General features: G+C 44.2%; 1 protein-coding gene and 1 long non-coding RNA gene across 2 annotated transcripts in view; one reads left to right on the top strand and one right to left on the bottom strand.

Annotated features, from left to right (window-relative positions):
• The window catches only part of LOC131889186 (adenomatous polyposis coli protein-like), a 35,860-nt gene extending 11,617 nt beyond the window's left edge, over positions 1 to 24,243 (bottom strand). The window contains exons 1-5 of the mRNA XM_059238220.1: positions 24,003 to 24,243; positions 17,753 to 17,912; positions 17,503 to 17,617; positions 1,066 to 1,419; positions 246 to 801 (exon numbers count right to left, since the gene is read on the bottom strand). Coding sequence (XP_059094203.1) covers positions 246 to 801; positions 1,066 to 1,209 — 700 coding nt within the window. The 5' untranslated portion in view covers positions 1,210 to 1,419; positions 17,503 to 17,617; positions 17,753 to 17,912; positions 24,003 to 24,243. The remainder of the gene's footprint in view (positions 1 to 245; positions 802 to 1,065; positions 1,420 to 17,502; positions 17,618 to 17,752; positions 17,913 to 24,002) is intronic.
• LOC131889203 (uncharacterized) lies at positions 5,208 to 20,687 on the top strand. The gene is made up of 2 exons (XR_009374183.1): positions 5,208 to 5,659; positions 19,180 to 20,687. It is a non-coding gene; the product is annotated as an uncharacterized LOC131889203 (long non-coding RNA).
• Positions 24,244 to 24,249: the final 6 nt, after the last annotated feature.

The raw sequence follows: 24,249 nt of genomic DNA, 5'->3' as shown, positions 1-24,249 counted from the left end.
AAGAGAATATGAAATGTCTTTTACAGCACTATTTTTTCAGGGTAGTCTCCTCTTAGAGTCAAGAGAAAGAGAGAGAGTTTACGAGATGTTATGCTTTCGAACTTCGGCGTACGCAACCTTGCAGGCCATCTCCGAGGGGAGTAGTAAATTTATCTTTTGGCTCTAAAAACGGACGTGTATGACGCATTCATTGACTTGAGGAAAAGAATGCATAAATGCAAAGGAAACGCTGAGGGAGCTCTTACCACAAATAATGAGATCAGAAGCATCGCTCTGCTTCTTCGTCTTAATGCACACAAATTGACATCCTCGTCGGGCCAACTCCTCACAATTGGGAAATTGCTGGCTCTCGATGGCGGCAGCCAAGTCCCTCAAAAAATCGGCATAGAGTCTGAGGTTCTCGAGAAGCTTCAGAATCTTGGCCTCCTTCTTTCGGCTTTGTTTCTCGTTGGGATGAGAAGTCTGAGCTTGAACGATGTTATACAAGGCTTTGGCCACGCGGAACCGCACCTCTCTCGAGGGTCTCTCCTGAGTCACTTGGGTCCCATGGAGCAATTGGACCAGGAGTGGGATCACTCGATGACTTCGCATTAGCTCACAATTGGCGGCAGTGCTGGACATGGCTTCGAATGTCCGGGACATCTTATCGATGTCGGTGCAGCCCAACAACGACACCAATGAATTGACACATTCAATCTTGTTGTCAATATCTTCTCGACGGCGAGAGTGGTTGGAAGACATGGCCGCGTCTTGGACCGAATGGATCGAAGATGAGAAACTCATCACGCTCCCAGCATCATCCTGGAGATCGAATGAGAACATGATTGATTGGATTTCATGGCATATTGAGTTGAGGGTTCCCCACAGAATTGATCATGTGTCATATGTGGTTGGAACTCTCCAGAAAACTAACTCTTAGACATGCTCTTTAAATCCTCCGAAATAAGTGCTTTTGGCCCAAGCACTGAGAGTTCGGAGCCTCTTGGAATAAAAACCACGATGCCTCCTCCAGTCAAGTCCAGAATTAAAAGCCGGCTATAAAAGTGACTTAGTCTCTATTCTTACTTGCAGTAATCCTCCCAGATGAGCTGGTCCACTATGAGACAATGCCTTGTTCATGCTTGGCAAAGCCTCGTGGTACAATTGTTCCAGATTGACCGATCTGGGCTGGAACGGACCGGCTCGGGCTCCAGTGTGATTTCCTGCCATTTCGGAGGACGTTTCTGAGGTTCTCCGATGGTGGATCACACGCTGGCCTCCGTTGGCCGAGAGTAGCTCCAGCTCTTGGATCTCGTTGTCCACTCGGTTCAGCGATTGGACCCAATTCTGACGGCGTTGAAGTCCTTGCGAGTTCTGGATCCGCAATGCTTCAGTTTGTTGCTCCAACTTCTGACGCTCGGCCTCATTATCCAATGAATACTGCAAGAAATGATGGAACAAGTGAATATCAAGCCGAAGTTCGCTATGGAACTAGCTCATGCTCCAGTTGTAAAGTCATAATCATCATTATGGTACCCACAAACTCCTACTAACCCTACCGAGATTCACTCATAAAGCACATTTAACCCATCCACCAATCCCAAGGCATTCCTATGGGGCATGAAGGTCTATTTGTGGAAGGAATGGGCTCCAGAACGAGGCCTCAGCATGTTTCCGGTGGATCTCATTTTCTCTTTCTACTTGGCATGGATCAAGGCTATGAAAATGGATTGGATCATTAAGTGGAAAGTGATTTTCTTTGCCCATTCGACGCCCCATCCATATGGTCACTCTCACTTGAGCGGTCGTCCTTTATAGTACATCGCCGATGCATCAAGTTGGGCTCGTCTCGGGCTGTTTGTATCTCTATTGTGAACGTACACTACACACAGGAGATGGAAGGTCCTTTGACTTTGGCGTCGTCGATGAACTCCAATCCATTCAAAGAAAGAAACGAAGCAAGGAAACCCAATCTCCTCAACTCGAGATGATCCGGCGAGATGCAGACTTTTCGGACAACAAGTCCACGATTTATCTCCTCAAGTTCTCAGATTAAGGCCAAGTCAGAGGAAACAGAATAGTATTTCGTTGGGCTCTCCCGCGCCTAATGTTCTCACGCCATAAAAGCACTACCCGCCTTATTGTGGCCTCTCTTCTTGCTCCGTCTTTCAACGCAGTCTTCTTTTATGGCCTTAGTTAAATGGTGTTGTTGCAAAGGCCTCATTTACAGCCTTATGGTGGAAAGTGTCCCTCTTATTCTTGTAACGCTACTACTTCAGCTCATAGTGTGGACTTCGAGAAACCTGGATGTTACTTCGCCTCTGACTCAAGAGAAGGAGAATACGACGGCTACTCATTTTTTCGCCCACGAGCTATAGACAGGTAGACATGACACGGCTGGGAAAAGTTCCACCTGTTCCACGATTGCAATAGTTCCAAGACAAACGGCTCCGTCATAAGCAGAAGTTTTAATGCTATTTCCCATTCGAACCTCGAGGTCTGGCACGAATTTTTTTTTTCTCTCTCTCTCTCTCTCTCTTGGAAGCGAAGGGGAAACGACTTCCTCCCAACCTAATACTCATTTACATACTGACAAACTAATGATATTCGATCGGCACGAGAGAAAATTCGGAGCCAAAAGGATCGCATGCACTCCAATCATCACTCAAACTCAGAGGTCGTCCTCGTACCTGGTATTTGACAATCTTTCGGTCTGCGGAAATATCCTGAGGCCGCTTCTTCCGATCTGACAACCAATGCACTGATTTTTGAGGTCGCTGATGATTATGATGATGATTGTTGCTATAACCTTGAGTGGTGGACCTCCGCAGGATCGGCATTGGAGGCGGAGACACGGGTGAGGTAGGGTGTTGGTGCATTTCGGGCGAAGATCCCGTGGTTGTGTAAACGGGTGAGGATGACTGAGAATTTGGAGGTGGGACATGCATCCAATCCTCGAAGGGTATTTGTTCCTTATAAAGCAAGCGTGTGTCATTTTCAGAGAAACGGTAAGAATAGGCCACAACCGAATGTTCCAATTCCCGAGCGGCTCGAGCATCATCAATACAACTGGAAGTGGAGCGGATCACCTCCACCGTCCGCAATTGTCTTCGTGAAGATCGGTGATGATGGTTTTGATTGTGACAAGGATGGTGCCTTCGACGGCGAGACCGGGTTCCATTGTTATAGTTCAAGTTTTCAGATATCACATGGTCATTTGTGACCTGACTGTATGGGGGTGAGGCGTTGGGTGAGGCGAAAAACGGGGTTGGAGCCTTGGCCGTACAGCAGGGGTGAGGCGTTGGGTGAGGCGAAAAACGGGGTTGGAGGTGGAGCCACGTCTTGGCCCCACACGGGTGGAAGTTGGGGCGGACTTCGAATACGTCGGCGTGTGGTTCGGGTACTCATTTTAGATAGGTTGTTTTTTCTTCTGGTAGCTTCAACTAATGTCTCCTTTATCGCAATCCATCGCAATGGGTCACTCACTCACTGTCACCACACTCCAATTAAACCATAGCACCTTTGTTATAGCGGGTGGTCTTTCTTAAGGAACATTTAAGAAAGGCGTCGAGAAAACGCCTTGAAGACAAAAGATGGGCCGTTCTTTTTGCCTTCAGAACTTTTGGCACTTGTTCCTTCCTCCATGAGGAAATCTTTCAGGTTCCTCTTTAGACATGGAACTCACGGAACACTACTGGCCAGCCATCACTGCAGGAATAGGAGGATCGGATAAGAGTCTAGTGAATGACTCTTTTGGGAAAACTTATTGGTTTCCGAGTCCGATGGCACGCATCAACTTTTGCCTTATTTTCAAGGAACTACTTCTCATAGGCCACATCCGTCCTGATGTAGAAGCTCGCGTGCCATTGGTTTCTCTGCCACCACTTATTTCGGGCCTCAGAATCTGCTCACTTCACCATGTACATGTGCACTTCACGGGATCGGTGTCGTAACTGCCAAAGCATAGGATCACACACGCTCTTCTCTCACTCTCTCTCACTCTCCCGCTCTTCCAGGCAATAACTGACATTTCAAGCCCCTTAACCAACGACACAAGAATAATGCAAGAGCCTTTCTAGCGTATGTATGGCTGTCAGTCTTCTTCGAACTCTCTTCGCCTTTCCCGGCCCGTCTTTGGCAGTTCTCTCAAGAATCCAACGGCGCTCTGGCGCAGAAAAACCCGCCCAACAAAAAAAGCCGAGCGAGGATAGACGGTAGTGGATAGAGAGACAGAGAGCGTGACAACCAAAGAGAAAGAGAACAAGCTTGAGGAGACCTTCGAACAGAACGAGAAGGAGAAGTAGTATATCGACGACCTAGGATTACTTTTGGCCCTCTCTCTCGATGAGATTTTGAGCATTCTACTCTTGCCGAATAAGGAGCATTGGAGAACTGCACTTTTCCCTGGGAGGCCCTACGTCTGTGCTAGTATGCACTTTCGCCCGTCTTATCCCACTCTTTCCACCAAAACCAACAACACACCAAACCAACCAAAACACTTAATGGATGAAGCAGAACTTCACGATGGATCCGTGGTCCAAAAGGAATGTTTACTCCTAACACTGAGCCTACATAGAGAAGTTACTCTCTTCTGGTTGTTCAAGGGTCTCTTGAGGTTAATGATAGTCCATGATGGGCAATGCCGACGTTCCAGGCGCAATAACCAAGATTTATGGCATCCCACGTTGCATCAAATTGCAATTTGTGGAACATGCACACATTCACTCCCATCCAAGTTGTGGAACGACCACCATCAACACCTACAAATGGATTCGTATCCATTTACTCGTTGCACATGGTACCAATGACCAACGTGACAATCGTCAATTGGAGAAGATCATCCAATCTAGAGGAGCAATCAATGGATGGAGGTCGAACTTATCGACGGTCCATTCATGTCTGACAAGTTTAACCGCGGTCATCCTTTCAAGGCTAGACGAAAACAAGTCAGTCCACTGGCAGCAGGGACAAAAAAAAAGAACTGTTCCAATGTTCTTCCATTCTATGCCATGCGCTCTCCTCCACGGGTGGGTCTCAAGTCTCTTAGGAGACCACATTTTAGGGACGCGTTCGAGCGAGTCTCCAATTGCGACTCGATGGAGTGAGGCCAAGACTGAGGCCTCTTTCCGGTGTCGTACATTGTTCCATGTCAGGTATGGCATCAAAAGACGCAACTCATTCTTGGACTTATCCTGTGGACTGTTTGTTGGCGAGGCCAGGATGTCTTGGTAATTTGGATATGTGGGTTGTGTCATACTCTAGAAAAATTGGCCTCTTTGAGGCTTTGAGCTCTATGTGGAGGCAATCTCTAACGAATACACGCTTCAAGGCAATCAAAGCCCACCACAAAGTCATCTCTCCACCGTCAAAGCCAGGGTACAATGTCATCCAAAGGATTTGTTTGTGGCAAACTTGAAAGTCTTGGCTAATGCAGTCATTAAATGTCGGCCTCAGTTCCACCGTAAGCTTGTTAAGAACCACATTTGAAGGAACGGGAGTGTGGTGTATCTAACAGGTACCCCCAACACCCCAGACCATTTGGTAAGGCCAAGGCATCACTTCGAAGTTGGAAAAATGATCCTGGTCTTTGAAATACTTTCCCCAAAAGGCTCTAAACAAGACGACGATCGTGATGATGGCCATTCCACCTTTTGGAGCTTGGATTTAACGCACTTTCAAGGTAGGTAAGCCTTTTTTTCTAAAAAGAGGAGAAACACGTTCCATTCGGAGAAGGGGAGAGTAGGGTAAGGAATTTGGCCGAAGGCGAGACTCGAAATGAAGAAAAGTGAGAATTGAGGTTGAAAATGGGAAAGTGGAGGAAATGGAAATGAGAATGAGCGACTGTTGTATCCGATTTAGTCGGTAGGGTTTCGTATGAGACCTCACAGCTTGGATAGAGTTTGCCTCCCGGCGAGCAAGCTTCGTGAATCTCAATTTGGAACAATATCAAAGTGACGGAGACGACCTTTGCCAAAACCGATCCAATCTCAGCTAGAATTAATTGGATGAACTCTGGCCTTGTTTAGGAAACACGAGAAACGGGAGATCATCTATTGGTAGCAGCCATTACTGACAAATTACAGGCTTGGATTAGACCAGGCCTTTGGGCATGCATGTGATTTAACGGAGGATTTCCTTGGATCTGATTAATCTCGTCCCGATGATTTAGGGCGGACCACAAAGCAGAGAGCCATCTTGGAAGTGCACCCCGCACATTCCACGTGCCAATGGATCATGGGATTAGGATTGACTCGATTGCTATTGGGCACAATCCCGATAAATGGATGCCTCGACCACTTCTTACATTGTTCTCGGAAACAAAGAAGAATCTAATGTTTTGGATAGAGAAGTGCAAGGCCACTCCAATGGTCTTGAACACAACTCAAGCTCACTTTAGAGATGGGCAAACTAGACCGATTCTTCAAGCCATGTTTACCTATTCAATTTTCCTCTGGTGGCTCGCTTTTGTAGAGCCAAAATTGGATCCATTCCCAGATAGAAGAACTGCGTCCAATATTTATTGCCTTCGGGAGGTGAACCTTTCTCAAACATCTTTAAGAGTGAAAGGGTTCCTAAGGTAACACCATTGCAGAAACTTTCTCATGATTCGACTCCCCAAGCAAAATAAGAATCAACTCCAAAGCTGGAAACACCGTGAGAAGCTGTACAAGATAGGGAGTTAAGGGCCGACCACCCTCATGAGTCTACTATATAGATATATCTAGCCAAGTACAAATGCGGTCTGAGGAGTTCCCGATAACATTTCGAAATAGATAAATGTCGTGGGCTGCTTCAATGAATGACTTGTGAGTTCGAAGTGAATGGATGGGATGGATGCATTTCCCTCCAATTCTCCTAAAAGAACGCAGGACAGCAGATAAGGAAATGTTCGTTATCCCGGGATCTGTTTCAGATTTTAAGCCCCACCAAGAATAAAGAGATCAAAGGAGCAAAGTCGCGACTTGAACAATTATTCGGACCAAGAAGATGATATCCAACACGGCTCTATTAGTAGGATTGATTGATACCCTGTAAATCTTGTCCTCGTTTCGGTCTCCTATTTTTGCTATGAACAGCTACTTGCATCTTTCGCTATATAAGCTTGACACTTGCGCATGAAGTGCTTTAAAGTTAATACATATGCGGGGTAACCTAAAGTGCTTATTAGCGTTTCTCCTGCTCCATAAAGCGAGTTTTTTTGCACTTTTGAGAACAGAACACCCACAAAGATAATGACCAGCATGAGAAATCTGAGCCCTAAAGTACGCATTCTATGGGAGCTAGCTTATCCAAAAGACTTTCAAACATTAGTCTAAAAACGATTCAAGGAGAACTAGTCCGATGTTTTCAAAAGGTTATCCATCTCTCCTAACTTCATTGACGCGTAAAAGACGGATGATTCCGTCCACTTGATGAACGTAGGCCTGATTGTGATCTGCAATTCTGGCATTGACCCAAACCTTGGAGACCGGTTTTCGTCACCGCAGGGATTAAAAAAGCATCCTCAAGAAAAGAACCTTTTTGCTTGCAACCTTTCTTGGCCTCAAGCTTTCAAAAGCAAGCCAGATTTGGGGAGGGCCCATTTTCTTCATGCATCCTTCTTTTCAGGTCCCATATGCTTCAGTACAATGTTGCTGGCTGCATTGAGTGATTGCATAATTTCTCAATTTTTTATCGAAATTGCCGTTGTTTGGAAAAGTCCTTTCATCTGCAGTCTCAACGTCGGGATCAAAACGGAGCTAGTATACCAGGTGGTCCTCGAAATAACCATCTTTCGAAGAACGGCATATTTTTTGATCCTGAACTTCTCCATTCACACGTGGATCCATCATTCTGGCCCAATATTATGATTGAAATTACAGGCCAAACGCGTCAGGCGATCCGCTCTAATCAGGTGAATAGGGCTCGCACGAAAAAGGTTCGATGATAGATGATGATTGGTTGGACCAACGAATAAAGGTGCCTCGCTTGGCCGGCATCTCACACATGATTTCGTCGTGAAAATGTGAAGTCTAATACAATTCCCGAGAGTATTGACACACGAGGGTTGGATTTCCAGATCTTAACGGCTTCCCGGGTCGGTCATGATCCTACGATCGCCATTGTTCAATGTCACGGAGAACAACTTGTCAATAAAGTGCTCACATTTCAGTCTCAAGGCTTAAGACCAGACCAAGACATTTCGCTTACCAAAGAGTGCTTGAGACTTCGGGAGAAAAATCTTACCATGTCAGTATGTCAATCACCACCACGACGTTGATGATGATGTGTTGAAAGCCAAATCTTTTCCTACCAGTCCAGTCGTTTTGGGTCAAGTCGGTAAATGAAAGAGCTCAGTCACCCACGTGGACCTTCTCTCAAAATCAATGTTAATCAAGAAGTTGGGAAGCTTTTCACCCACATCCAAGAGTTTCAGTTCACATCAGACAGCTGCTAATCAACACTTGAACTCGTTCAGAAATGTTCGCTCCCAAAAGAATCGGATCTACCGAAGAACCGAAGTTTGACAACTCTTGGCCACCCACACATCTTCATTTTTATCCAAGACGTCTTCAAAGAAGTCAGGAAAGTATGCAATAATAAAGTAATTCCATCCGGATTCTTTTCCCCCCGTCCAAAACCCACGGTCTAAATCATGATACGAGAAAGGAACGAATGCACCCCTCATATACTACATACAGTACACCATAGTCTGGAGATGATCCCATTGCAGTCAAAGTTGTTCCAAGTTATTAGTCTAGACACCATAACAAGCTCGTTATGCAGAGTTTGTCTTCATAGGGTATCAGTTTTTTGGATCTATACTTCTTGGGAACATGCTTCTTGGCCCTCCCAAGAGAGTCTCTATTACCTGATGCCTTGGCAACCCAAGGCTTGGTCAAGAGCATCTCCCAAGATAGATTGGGATCAGATGATCTCTCTGGAGGAGAGATTTATGAACCTGAGCAACTTACCTAGAAGAAACGAAAGGGTAAATGCTAATTATAAACATGGCATTAAATCGTAGCGGGGAACCGTTACGATGGAGCACAACTCGGCTCTTCCTCATTAGACGAAATGGCTCCGACTCGTCTCTCTCTATTTGAGTGTCTCTCGGTTCGTCAATGAACGAGTGAGCAAGCCACTGCTGAGTGAGCCCCACCCGAAACTCCCTCGAAAATCAATGAGAATCACCAGACGCTTAAAGTAATTTATGGCGCTACTCCGAGGAAGGATGATAGTTTGGTCGGTTGTCGATTCTTGGGACTCAATTTATGCCAGATATTCAGAAATCCGGCTTGTCCTACTAATCTTCGAGATATTAGTGGTGGGCAACAAGGAACCAACGAACCAACCATTCCAAGTTTGCATTTGGTTAGAGGAAAAATCAGGTGGGACTCCAACAGAGCGTTAATTTTCCAAAGTCGCTCCCGATTCTTAAACGGGGTAGACTCAGCTATATAAATCACCCTCCATGAAGATATAAATTAAATATGATAATTGAATTCAACAAGCCACCTCCTTGTTGGGGAAGTGAAATACTGAGACCAGTTCAAGAAAATATGATTTGGCTCCAAAGCTTGTCTCGGTTCATGCTACGTACATATGTCTTCGTATTCCAAATGGAATCACATTTCAGATTTCGAGCGCAAAAACTGTCGCTTCAAAGGCACTTTGGACCATAAAACCTGTCAGTGCCAGGAAATTTAGGGGGCGCATCTTCATATTTTCCTCTCGCAACAGTTGGGATTCTTCGCCATCTGGAATGGTGGCTTTTTTCTATGTCCGACAAAGATTATAGCCATGCCCTTTTTTCCTCTACAATACAATCCCTGAGTCGGCATCCCTGCTCAAAACACACTCACGATTGGTGTGGTCTTCCTCGTCGCTAATGATAATATGAGGGGTTAGGATGATCCGAAGTGACAGATTTGAAATTCTTTGTTTACACTTGAGTGCCCGGCTAAAAGTCCGGGAGCAAAAACATGTTATTGCTTGGCGTGTGATGTTCAACAAGTGAGATGAAGGCGAGGAGGACTCCCAACGGTTTTACCCACAAGAGCATACAGATACATTCTTGCATCCTGGGTCATTTTGCCCGCCGATCGCAAAGGTTGAGAGGTGCGGTTTTCAGGGAATGCAAGGAATTCAGAATATCCCATTGGTAATCCAGACATTTCAAAGAGCCTTCCTTCATCTTGGTTCTAGTTTTGAGTCCTGTACATTGCAGACAACTTAGACTAATCAAGTGCACAGTTGGCGAATAAGCAGCGGCATCTCAAGCACTCTCAAAGAGGTCTTTCTTCCTCCCTCTTAACGGGCAAGGGATGATCAGATGCCTCCTTATTTGAGTTTCAGGTTTTCAGAGCTTGAAATGACACCTTCAAAATTGTGAGTGGCACCTCCACGATGATGGTGGTGAGGATGATGATGACTGTCCTGGAGTGCTAGCTGGACCCATTGGTTTCAGGTCACCCTTCTCCTTTTCCTTCCCGTCGACGTCAACATCACATCGATCAAGGCCAGTTTTTAGTGGCTCCGTCTAATGTTGGAAGTGGTGCGTGGTAGTTGATTTAATATATTCGATAGGCTTTTCAGCGGCAAAGATCAGAGAGTAGGTGAATGGAGAGTAACGATCTTCAAATCGAGCACAGTTCTTTAAGTGCACTTAAAGCGAGTCAACTTGGTCTTGTTCTTCTCCTCCTGCTTCCACAATAGTCTCCTTTTGGGTACGTCTTGTTCTTCTTCGTCTGTCTGTTTCTTGGTTGGAGGGAGTTGAGGATGATGACTCGATGTAAAACTGTCCGTTGAAAAAGTGCGACAATTTTATTGAGAGCGATTGTATGTCATCCTCATTCAAAAAAATGGTACCAAAAAATGAGCAAACGAGAGGACTCGCGCCTCAAGAGGTTATCTAGACCTATGGATAGACGACTGACCTGAGGGAGAACAGGCCACCAGGAGGGTCTCATTAGCTTTGACAGATTGGCCCAATGGAGTAATGATCTCGGAGATTTCCGTTGGAAGAGACATCATTATGCAATCTGCCGATGTCTGTAGCCACTACGGTAGTGTGTGAGTGTGTGTGTGCCCCTAATGGCCTCATCTTTTTCTCCCAAGAAGCATGACTCAGTTCCCGCCAAGGCAAATCCCAGTAGGCTTCTTGGCCTGCTAGCTATCTCCCAATGGGTGGAATATATGGTGATTATGAATCAGATCCGACCTTTCAACGTTCAATGGCATGAAAAATGGTCTTTTTTTCTAACAGCTCGAAGTCATCGCAGCCAAAGTGCGAAGTGGCGAGGCCATTCATTTAACATGAAACATAAAGTGCCATTGAAGCAGGGGCGAAACAACGTGAGCGAAGCAAGTGCTATTAGCCGCAAAACCAGCTGGTGAATTCGGTCAGAAAAGAGAGCCAATGAGGCCAATGAGGAAACTGAGGGTTAAGTTGAAGCGCTCGATAACGACTCAATTGATTTTCTTTGTATCCTCACGTCCCAAAAACGACCGGCCCAGGATTTTCCAAGCCCAGATTTGGCCGTTGGAACTACTGTATTGTTGTCTTTGCACCAACATCACCCACCATTTCTCAGAGGGTAGGTAGTGATGGAATGATGGTGGAGGATGGAGGGTGACATGTGGATGGACGTTGTTACCCTTGAGCACAGGTGCTTTTGAGGGGAAAGGAGAGAGAGTGAATCACCCGGTGACAACAGGCAATGACGTCCAAGTTCGGTCTTGAAAGTACGGACGGACTGAAGAGCACTACCAGCATCTACAACGACTCACACTCACACATGGATGGATAGATACTGTAGATGTATCGTCGATGAAGGTGGAGGAGAGGGGTTGTTGCTGGTTCTGCTCTCCTTCTTGGTTGTCCGTTGCTCGGCATCTCATGAAAGGATCAGCAGAAAATCTATTGAAAAGCCTCGTATTCTGTACGTACAGGAGAGACCAGTCCGGCTAGTAAATCTTTGAAATCTTGTCCGGAACAAATTCGAGTCACAACAATGCCGTAGATCTTGTCGTCACGACCGACACCCCTGGACAAAGGACCCCATTGTCCGAGAACCGAAACGGTTCAGGCACATATGACGGACGACAGGAGAGAAACGCAGAGGAGAAAGGCAAGCAAATCCATCCAAAGCAACCTCTCGACATTTTGATTCCCACCGAGCCCGAAAACACATTGGGATTTGAATCTCGATCTGTGCAACAATCAGTGATAGATTTCAAGGTCGGGCAAATGTGCCACAGGGAGTGATGGATGAGCTTCCATGGACAGATTGCCTCCAAGCTTTTGGGAGAAGGGGAAAGGGGTGGTGGGCAAGCCACAACTTCGGCAGACCAACTGAACTCGGTAAACTACGATGAAAAAGAGAAGGAGGAGGAGGGGTATTGTGGTAAGTCTTCTGAATGGTAAGGTGAGAATTGGAGGAGGGGATCTTTGGGTTTTGTCGGTGGTTGAATGGGTAGAAACATGTGGCTCATATGGCAAAGTAAGTAGAAGGGATAGTCTGGCCAAGCAAGCATGCTTAACACGAGGCTTAAATGAGATTTTTAAGAGGTTTGCGCGGGCTCTCGTGTGGGCATTGATGCATAAACTGGGGGGGCGGAGTCCGACTCTTTCTTTCCATTGAATCGCCAAAGTCATTTGCATAAATCTGTGTGTGAGAGCGAAAATAAATGACACTTTTCTTGGGAACGACTGTCAATTTTGGGTAAGAGACGTGACAATTTCCCTGAAGCCAAACCGAAAGACCAGAGGAACGGAGAGAGAGAAAGAGACAGACAGAGGGAGTCAGAGCCTTCTATCATTTTGCACTTGATTTGTTGCCAAAAGAATCAGGAATGCATGAAGAGCGACAAGAGAATAAAGCCAGATTGCTCAAAGACATCCGAGACGAGGGGAACACTTCAGAGGAAGACACCGAGCCCGGATGAGACCTCACATTCAATTCGGAATCCTTTTCAGTTGTCTTTCCAATCTCGGATCCAGAAATGACGAAGAAAACCCATACCCATTATGACAACCCATTATTATGCGATCCAGACCTCCGGTAGAGCAAACCAAATTCAATTGAACGGACCTCCAATGGATGGGATTCATGGAATTGATAGCTTGAAATGCGTGGACCTATTTGTGCTCACATGCACATATTCCCATTGCCTGGGCCCCCAAAGATCCAGACGTAGAGGATTCAAGATGGGGCGTTTCGTCCGTTGGTTGTTGAGCTTGCTTTCCACGTCGAGTTTTGGCAGGAGGCACTACTCTGGTGAGATGAGTTATTCCAGGCGAATAAACAGACCCTTAAATTATTCAGGTAAAGTCACTTCCAACCGGGACTTTGATCCTTCGTCCTCATGCCTAGTAGGATATGGGGTTGTTGACATGTAATTTGTTGAAAAGACATCCTGCTGTGCTCTGAGGAAAATTTATAGGGCAATTATAAGGAATGGTCTCGACATCTTTCACGAGACCAAAGAACAACTTCAACTGCTGGGGCAACAGCACTGTGGCAAAACATAGCGTTCTATGCCTAAAATAGAAAAGATCCGACATTGCAACAGAGTTTCTTTGATCTGCAAATGGGAAAAAAGTTTTCATCCGACCGCATTCCCCCCCCCCCCAGACTCTCTCAGTGCCAGAAAATGAGAGGGAAAAAACTCCAAGTCTCTCTTTTGAGCACCCAATGCCCATCCATTCAATGGTTGCATCTGACCTTCTAACTCAAAGAGAAGTGGCTCCAAGATTGTGGAGCTTACGTAGTTCTGCTCTTATGCGACGCTCAGATGACTGGTCAAATAACACCTCAAGGTCAAGATTCTTGAACAAAAGTTGATTCATGACCGTGAATCAAAACGGTGACAAACCATCCACTGAGCGGTTTTAGCCAACTCTCTTACCGTTGGCTCTATGCTTGAAACAGGTCTCTCGGAGGAAAAAGCGCTCCAAACATAAGCCAACAACAACTAAACGAGGCAATTTCTTCACCGACTACTGACACATTTCTGCTCAATGCCCATATGACTACTCAACAGCCGTATACACAATGTGTATTCAACGAATGGCTGGCACACAAGGTAGACATTGAGAGAGACAGATCAGACCGCTCGCCGTCTTCACCGTGGATGCCCTGAAAAATCTGCAAGGATTTCTTTCACCGATGTGCAGGAGATCCGGCAGAGCGAAAACTTTGTCCAAGAACGAGAAAGAGAGGAGCTTTCCAGGGAGACCCAAATCCAGGAGATTTCCTCGTTTGGATTCATGTGATGAAGGTTGAAAAACAAACTTGCCTGGTATAAGTGCGGCGAGAATATCAGAGATATTGAAAGTTGGACAGACTTAAGCCGCTGAGCCAAGGTTCACCATCAACAGCTACGATTCGAGAGTTGGTTTCGTCTCTGGAGAGCAACGGAACAATCGGAGGGTCTCTGAAATTCAAGCATTTGAATGCTGAGGACGCTCTCGATAGCAAATTCGGAAGGTAAACTCAAGGAGCTGCACATTTTATGGGCCTTCTTTGAGGGTACATATAAATGTTGGGATAACACTCGTGGTCGTCGTCCACTTTAAGATATTCAAGATTCCTAGATGTACTACTACCCAACACGAGATTCGACCTCATGTTTTGGGAGAACAAAATGAACCGAGATGAGCTGAAGTCATTCAAATGGCGAGCTGATGTTTATCCGATTTGTAACGTTTTCTTGGATTCCTTTTGGACAGAAGCTCAAGATCATCTTCGATTGAGGGGAAAAAAAATGTTGAAGGTCATTCATGTCATAACTGGCAGGCTCAGGGAACAGAGAGCTAGGCGAGGAGCGAGCCAACAAACAATCGCCTTCGTCATCGATGTGCCGCTTAACAGTCTTCTTCTTGGAACATTTTGACACCTCGCCACAAAAGCAAATCCAACGGAAAAAAACGCAACAGACAGAGTAATATTAAAACGATCGTCCCAATCCATGTCAAAATACTCTTTCCCGATTTAGAGAGATGTTCCTATATCGTCTTTGGCGGATGGTTTCCCGCGCATAGACATCGGTCAAATTACTCGGAAAAGTAGGTCGACGTAAAGGTGATAGAGCCAATTCTCAAGTGCATCATGGGAAGAGTATTTCGCTCAGTGCATCATTCTCTCAGCTTCTTGAGCTCATCTGTCACATGCAATTTACCAACGGCTAATCTACAAGACACAAAAATCCTTTTATGTGAGTCCAAGTGACGGAAGGAAAGAAACAAGGGATCAGCATCATCTCATCATCTGAACGAGTCGAGCGAGATCAAAATGATTGGGAAGACGCCGTGGCAACGACGGAGGTAAGGGCCAAAAAAGAAAAAAGAACCTGTGTAGCAAAAGTATTCAAAATTCAGAAGCCCATCATCGTTTGTCGTCCCCGGGGTCTCGGACGACTTGGGTTCTCAGTATAAGGAGTCTCTGGACAAGCAGCAGGAGACCTTTCTCTTCCCAATCACGGTCAAAGTGGGGTCTCTAGGACAGCCTCAAAAATATCATTGTTTCTTTGAGTCTGACAGGGCACGTCAAAGAAGACAAGAGGAGCAGATCCTTGGGCTCCTTAATACACCTCGTTCTGCCCAATAAGAGCCCTCAACAGGGGGGAGTTACGTACATACTATAGGCACAAGCCATCCATGTCCATTGGAATTCAATTTCTCCTTTAAAAGAAGTCCGTTTTCCATGCCTGATGCGAGAACGGTCCCCTCTTTTCCATTTTTGGGCCGGAGAAGTAAAACGAAAATGACCGTTGCCAATCCGATCAGAAGCATTATTTCTTGTGGGCCGCCACAAAATTAAAATGTTTATGGGTCTATAAAATGTTATTCAGCTCATCAATCTCGATAGGTCTGTCTGTCGGTCGGTCTGTCCATCCATCCCAATCTGGACCAATCGGGCCAGGTTTGATTAGCTGGAGGACGGTAGACACTTGTTCCCATGAGCAAAATGCCTCGAATGCTTGCTTGCAGAGAGAGACAGAGAGAGACGGAGAGAGAGTATTATTGGCTATCGTTTTTTTTTTGCCGAGGCAATCATAGTGAATGGTGTACATGAGAATAAATCTGGCCAACGTGCAACAAAAGTCTTCTCGTTTGCACTCACGTCACATGGCCTAACAACACGGTAAAGAGGATAGGAGCCAATTGGGGCCGGAGATGCTCAAAAAGATTTCTTGGCGATAATCCTGAAATTGAGCAACGGACTCGAGCTCATTGGCCACGGACGGCCCATTTCTTGCTCGGGGTCTCTACACAAGTTGGAGTAGTACTAGTATTCCTTCATGTGAGTGAGCTCATCGCTCTATCTCATCCAAAGTTGGGTCGTTTGCTCTGAGTCACTGTATGTATCAACCACAGATTGGTCTGGACATGTTTCGTTTCATGTCAGCCGATCCATAGGGTTTATGAAATGAAATGATTTGGTCCTGTGAGATGCATTTGGTACACCTGTTTGAGTCGTTGGACATCCAGCGTACGAGTGCAAAACGGGATTATGAACATAGATCTATTCATGTGTCCCGAAAGTCTCTGAACAATGGGGATGATCTCAACAAGTTATTGACAGGTTGGGGATCACCTTCGAAGAAAAATAGACCCGAATTTTAACCTCCCCATTGTCCTCTCTAATGAGATAAGAACAATCCAACCCTTGGTAAGTCAGTTGAAAGGATCCTCAGTGAGTAAACATGGATACTAGTTTCACGCAGTCATCCTCCATAAATTCAGAAACCCAAAAAACGGTGTTTTGAAGCTTCTTCTCTTCACGGTTGGCTCGGGAATTTTTGGAAGTTTCGGGAACAAATTGATGAAGAATACAAATAGTGATTTTTATCGTGGGTCGGCGTTGGAGGAAAGGATTCGATTACTTTATAACGTCCTCTCAAAAGTTTCATTACTTGCCAGAACAATGCTTTGGGCGTCTGATGGGATCAGATCAAGTATCAATTGAAATCCAAGTATTCCAAAGACGTTCCAACGTTAAAACCGAATGTACGTAATGGGGTGATCAAATATCAAGTTTTATGAACTCGCACTGTGAGGCTAAGACGTCAAGTTGACATTCTCTCACAAGAAATGTTTACTGTACTGCATCGTGGCGTAAAAAGTGCTCCGTCATTCTGGGCCAAATTCTACTTCCAATTTGGCCAACATCTGGTGGCACACTCCAAATATCTACCGATAATTAACTCTGATTTTGGTACCCAAAAGAAAGACGCGTGTGTGTGAGAGAGAGGCCTAACCGTTGGAGTTGAGTTAGCTCAGAATTGTTGAAGCCCTGACCACGTCCTCGTGGACATCGTTAAGATGATGGCTTGATATCCAACGAGAGCCAAGATAAATGAAGCGAATGGTTAAATTTTCGACTCCATTAACATTCCCGATAGGAATCAATTTCCAACCATGATTTACGAGCAATGTCCCAATCATCCCAGGCTTACTAGGACATCCCTAAATACCCGCCAGTCCATCTATCTATTAATAGAAGAGTGAGGGCGCACTTGGAAAGGCTTACTTACGTTTGAGATGTTGGCGATCGAGAGGCTTCGAATCCGTTTCGAGAGGGTCTCCAATTCCAAGTAATACTTATCCCGCACGGAATCGTCCTCGATCAAAAGCTGCTTGAGATGGTCCCTACAATCAGGAGAATAAAACGAGTGAGCACCTCTTCAAGGCAAAACCGACAGGCATAAAAGTGGATCAAACAAGAGAACGGACAACGGGGAGATTATTCCGGTGGTTCTTATTTTATGATTACGACGCTCATACCTTTCCAGAAGCAATCTCCGCAATCGCTCAGATTGACTTTCACCGTCCTTGGGCGTGGAACACTTGACCGGGGGGGTGCCGACGCCTCCCAACGGCAGAGGAGGTGGGGCCACAAAAGAGCCCCTGGGAGCCCGAGGAGGGAGGGGAGGCGGAGGCGGATCTAGAAACGACAAAATAATTGTAGGTTAAGCCTTTGTATCAATGCACAACCATAAATGGAGGATGTAACGTGGGACGTGACCGGGCAAGGCACGCCCCCTTTTACTCCGGCACCCACCAATTAAGGAAATCAGAACACATAATAATATTACTGACCTACATACATTGTTAAGGCGTGGCCAATTTGGTCCAATTTCGAACCTCGGAAGAGAGCAGATTTATCTTGCATTTCCGATTTCTTTTATCTTTATATCATTGAAACAGTCTGTGTGAACCATGCTGTGAAGTATGAAGTGTCTCTCAAAAACAAGGACGCCAAGTGAAAGTCTTGCAATTTTAAGGACCAATTTAAAAACCAAATTTCCCCCTGATCATTGCTAAAGTGTCTCTCATAAACCCGCGATGATAGCAATACCATGATTCAAGCTTGCATTTCAAGACATGTTCATGCATTGCCATAAAAGATATTTGCACTAGCAAAGAGCTTGAGCCTGTTGTAAAATCGATTCGCCGGTTCAAAACTACCGCAAAAAAAGAAGCAAAGTCTTGTTCAGAATGAGAAAGAGCGAAGAGACTTTTTCCACTAAACATTTTCCACATAACTAGTATATTTCAGTCATGCCGTTCCACTTTTTGGATGGGTTCATGGTCCATTCCAGGACAGAAGAGTTGTAAGTTGGCCACGGCAATCCAATAACCCGATATCGAATTGGGTCCGTATGACAATTACGAGTACACACTCGGGGAAGTTCCAGAGGCACTTCTGACTTATCTTAATTGATCAAGTCATTATTACAAAAAGGGAGCTGAGAAGAAAAGCTTCCAAGAGGAGCTACAAATTTAGAGAAGAGATTTGAGCTCAATATTTCACAAGTGGCAACGCCCCCTGAACATTCTTCAGAGGGTCAAAAAGTGGATGATGATCCGTATCAAGGACCGGTTAGCCATCCTACATTGAAGAGGAGGACAAGAAGGAGAAGGAGGAGGAGGAGGAGGAGGAGGAAGACCATCAAAACATATCTTTCCAAAGCCCCCCGTCTAATTTTGGAGTTTGAACCAGCTCTCAAAAAGCCAGACCCACCGGGTTTGTGCTGGCGGAAAATTAGAAATGCCAATCACGAAGTAACTTGGAAGGCAACGGGGAAAAAATTCGATTGGTGGTCTCCATTTGAAAAAAAGAGAGCGAAAGAGGTGGACGACGACGACGACAACGAAGTCCATTGCCGACCAGACGGGATAATTAATCTAGATCCTAAATTCGATTCCAGGTCATGTTTAACACCTGCAAATGGCCTTCCAACGATGGGAAGAACTAAAGTGAACTGAACACAAGGAGTCGGTAGTGAGCAACGAGAATCCCCGAGAGTGGAGGTTGGAAATTGGAATTCCAGCAAGCAGAGAGACAGACCCTGCCTTCCCTAGCCGAAGCTAACGATTATGACTACGGGTCTATTAAGGAAATTAATTTGGCAAACCAGACTAGAAAAAACGTGAGCGGTCGAGACAACAAAAACCAGGGCGACAAGTGAGTTCTTCTTGTGGATTCATGGTCTCTCTCCTGCATGGTCATCTTGATAGCAGTCCGATAAGCAAGCAAACCGAGAGCACTGGGATTCAAATTGATACAATCAAGACGAACGAAGGGAGCTTTCATCATGACATGAAAAGGATCGCTTTGGTTGAAACGAAGAGAAGAGGGAGTCTCTCATTTGCATTTTAACAGACCTCCTCCTTTTCTTTGGCATGAGATTGATCTGAGGGTGGATGGAAAACGTCCGAGAAGTCGAGAATATGAGGACCAATTTGTCAACAGTCAACCCTCGAAACCACAGAGAGTCGGAATAACTAAACACAGAACAACCATGTGGGACGAACAAAAATGTGTCTTCTTGACCTCTTACCAGACTCCTTGGGCATAGTTTCGACTCTGAGTCAACGCTCCTCCTTGGTTTACAATGTTCAACAATCTTCGAGGCAGAATTTTGATTATGGACTCAGACATAAGCTATTCTTTTGTTGGGAACAACCTCGCTCATGGATATGATTTTCAATTCGATCGACTTTCTTCATAATCTTGAGCGGTTTCAGCCACAAGCTGATGATTTGAAGGTGTTGATGAATTGACTGACAATGAAACACGTGGTGGGAATATTAACATTTGAGTGTACAATAATTCTACTTTGAATTTATGGACCAAAGGCTTTAAATTGCAGTTTAATTGTCCTTCAGTCGAAACATTCACTTTCGGTTTAAAGTTTGTTCGGTGCTTCAGTTCATAATTTCCTATGACTTTAATTTCAACCAACAATATATATATTTAATTGCCGCGCTATAGCATCAAACGGAAATATTAGAAGTAGTCATGTTTAATCCTTACCTCTCACAATGGTGAACATACCCTTTATATTTTGACGTCTTGGCATTTTTCTACCCCAAAAAGCCATAAAGAACAACTTTGATTTTACAGTATATTTATAGTGTTCTAGCCCACATTAAAAATCATATGTCTAAAAACATTATAAAAACTATCTTTTTCAAAAACCTATTCCACGAAAATCGGTTGCACACTTAGTAAGCACTTGATGATAAATTATGGTATCAACTATTACACCACCACCTAGTTATGTGCATGGGATGTGCACCCAATGGGATGTGGGCCCAAATTTCTTCTTTTTTAGTCCCAAAACGACCCGGTTATATCTTTATGCAATTTCCCAAATAATTACTATCAGTTTTCGATGTCACAACAATAAAATGCTATTTTTCTTCCTTTTAGCATAGTCTCACAAAGGCTCAAAATGTTATATAATGTCACTTAAAACGCACAAAAAGTGTAATCTTTGAAAATGTGTTTTACAATCATCATGAGTACACTTAGTTACGCATTCACTTGGATTCTGAAGCCAATACATACAACAATCAATGTCATAGATGTGGTCGTTTCTTGAAGACTCTGTGGAAACTGATTAAAAGTATATAGCTTCTTTGATTTTAGTGAAATTTTCAGTGACGACTCCAATCTAGTCTTCGTTGAATGGTTCTATAAACATTTTTAAAAAATCTACTTTTTTGATAATTTTAAAAATGGTTGAGTAGCTTTTTGAATGAATTTGAAGTTATGCAAGAAAAAGAAACATCAATGGTTTTTTGTGGTATTGAAAATCGATATTAATTCCTTGGGAAAATGAATTAAGATACAACCGGGGCATTTTGGGGCTAAAGACGAAGAAATTTGGACCATTAAATCCCTTGTACCTAGGTAGCAGTGTAATAAATGATACTACAATTTATAATCAAGTGCTAACTAAGTGTCCAACCAATTTTCATTGAATGGATTTTTGAAAAATCTAGTTTTTATAAGGCTTGTAAGTTTTTTATGTGGCCTAGAATGCCATAAAGCAAAAAACTAAAAATTGATTTTTTATGATTTTATGAAGCAGAAAAATGCCAAGACGTGTTTGGGAATTTCTGTGGAAACTTGATAGGGCTTTTTTAACAATGTTTTCTGAAAGTGAAAGGTTGCGTGAAGAACTTTGTAAACCTTTCGCGGATAGGAACGCTAAGGACCCCTCTTGCCAAGCAGACCTTACTTGAAGAACTGTTACATTTTAAAGCTGAAGATAAGCTCCAATGAAAGGATTCCTGCACTGGACCTAAATCCAATGGTACTATCTCAAGGCTTCTAGCGCTGATGACTAATCTTTTTTTAGCCGGATAAAACATCAAAAGCAATATAAAAGAGATAAGAGAAAGAAGTTATAGAAACGTTGATCTTCTTCGAAGCAATTCCCTGACAGTGTTTGGATTGGCCTCTATTGCATTATGATTGAAGAATATATTTAACTATATGGTCTTGAGACACCAAATTCCTGAATCACACTACCTTGGCAATCAACCACTCTTTTTTTGCAATCTACTTGCCCCAAGAAGCCCTAGTTTCCATATCCACACTCGCAATTTGGCAATGGAAAGTAAAGTCAATAATAACGCAATTAATTAATTCAAGAGCCTCACCAGTGTCACTTACCCACTTTTAAGGGCTGGCCTTTGAGCCTACAATGAGGCACACACCTCTAGATATGATGATTCAACACCGAAAAATCTCTATCGTTCCCTCGACCTAATAGCTCTTCTTGGGTCCAAGCAAAACTGACAATCACCACATGGGTCCATGGGATTTCAACACTAAATGAAACTACTCAATTTGTTTACATTGAACGTCACTTGCACTTAATAATCAAGTTCAGATAGGTTGGTCACCAAGATCGTCATCACAGTTTGCCTCAATAGCCTCGGAGAGCACCAAAAAAATGGACAGCTCCACTCCCCTTATAGTAACAGCTTACATAGCGGGATGGATCAATACTATCAAGAGCCCTCGCTTGGTCTCTTTCAGTAAGCAGACGTTGCAGTCCATTCCCCCCCCCCCCTTCTCCGTTCTACGTCGTTACACACTAAACACTCTCCTCTCTTCTCACTAATCTGGTCCATTCGTCCCCTTAGGAAACGTGTGCCTTTCAGGAGGGACACCATGACTTGTCCAAAGAGCCTTTGGCTGGGCGAGTTCCAACCGGCTCGACCAGCCAAGATAAGGTTTTCATTATCTCCTTTTTAAAAATGGGTTTGGAACAGTGTTCCCCGCAAAAACAGCTGGTGCGGTGAGATTCCGGGGAAAGGAACGTGGCCAACATGAGGTTGAATGTGTGGGTTTTCCGGAGGTTTGAACACAATGGTTAATTGGTTGGTTCGGTCGCGTTACGGTTTTAGGCCCCACCTGAGGCTGGGGCGGCCTTAGTGGAAATTTTGGAACGGCTTTGTGTTCTACGGAACAGGCACTTAGTATGGAATACCGAAATACCACATACCCTGGGATTCAATTAGTACTCATAATTTGTAGGTGTCTCTTCGTCCAAAGGCACACATATTTTGAGGTTGGCTATGTTAGGTTATGATCTTATCCTGATAATAAGGTTGTCGAGATCATTTCTAGGATAGGTAGAGTGGTATAGGCAATCTATTAGAAGGAACATGTTACCAACAGCTCCATTATCTGAGTGGATTGATTGAAATTTCAATTCAAGGCCTGTGCTGTGGTAGATTATGGGATGTCGAGTTGTCTAAAAACGGTTCCAAAGGGATGCAAAATCGCACAACTTCTTCAACTAGATTGCTGTGACTAAGTATTTTGAAATGATGTAGTCACCAAACGATCTTTTGCCACAATTATAAAAGAAAAATTCATTTCTGCCTTCTGATTTTGGTCAAAACAAGAAAAGTTCAAAATATATAGAATTTTCAATTTTTCGCCCGATGAAAGGGCTGTTGGGCAATTAATTTGAGAAAGGACCTGAATATCAGTTGCTTAACATATTGCAGTATCTGAGAGGATTTATTTTAGAAGTGGCGAACCTTGCACAATATAATCTAGCGCTATAAAGACAACCCAAGCAATGTCAGGCATTAAAATTGTTGGGAGGAGTAAAGGCCGGGAAAACAATTATCATTAGGAAATAAAGACAATCAAAAATTCAATGCGCAGATGGCCCACATTGGTTGACTGAGATGGCATATAGAGGTTTCACAAGTTCAGAGACATTCTATCTTAACAAGTACCAACCAGTCAAAATTTTCCAAAGGATTTTCAAACAAAGGCAAAATCAATTTCTTTGACAATTCTTCCAGGAAAAAGCTTGAATATTCAAAGTATCTTGAACAGAGATCAGCAGGCAGAAATTGACACTTTTTTCCTTCCCCCACAAGTTTGGCAGATTGATTTTAACAGGTCCATTGAAGAATTGGTGACTGCATAATCTTAGATTACTTTTTTGACAGTTTTAGTAATCGATTTGAAAAAGGTGCAACTTTGCTTTGCTTTGAAACCGGCAAAACTTTGGGGCACCCGGTACCGAAATGCTTTTCACCTCATGTTCTTTCTACTCAACCATTTATTTGTTGTGTTTCATGATTCATGTTTTTGGCCACATTTTTTCTCGGTCTTGAATCAAATCCTGACAGCGAACATGTTAATTGAAGGCTAAAAATATTGGTTTCAACAATCGAGTCTAATTCATTTACGTCAATTCTGTCTTACCTTGATTCAGATGGGCAAATCGGGAGGAAGGTCCTGTGTTCTCATAGAGCGATTCCTCTTCTTCAAAGGCCTCACCCGCATCACCAAACGGGTCAGGGGTTCGAGCCCCGTCAGTGGCCCAAGGATCCGGTGTTTTCGAGCCCCCCGAACCCTGTTGTTGAGTTTGAACGGCCTTCAACAAAGCCTTGATCTCCTCTTTCTTAGCCCGTAATCGGGCTAAATGCTCCGCCTTGGACAAGGAACCCGC

Source organism: Tigriopus californicus, chromosome 1 (assembly GCF_007210705.1).
Source record: "Tigriopus californicus strain San Diego chromosome 1, Tcal_SD_v2.1, whole genome shotgun sequence".
Lineage (NCBI taxonomy): Eukaryota > Metazoa > Arthropoda > Copepoda > Harpacticoida > Harpacticidae > Tigriopus > Tigriopus californicus.
This window is presented reverse-complemented; position numbering and strand designations above follow the sequence as displayed.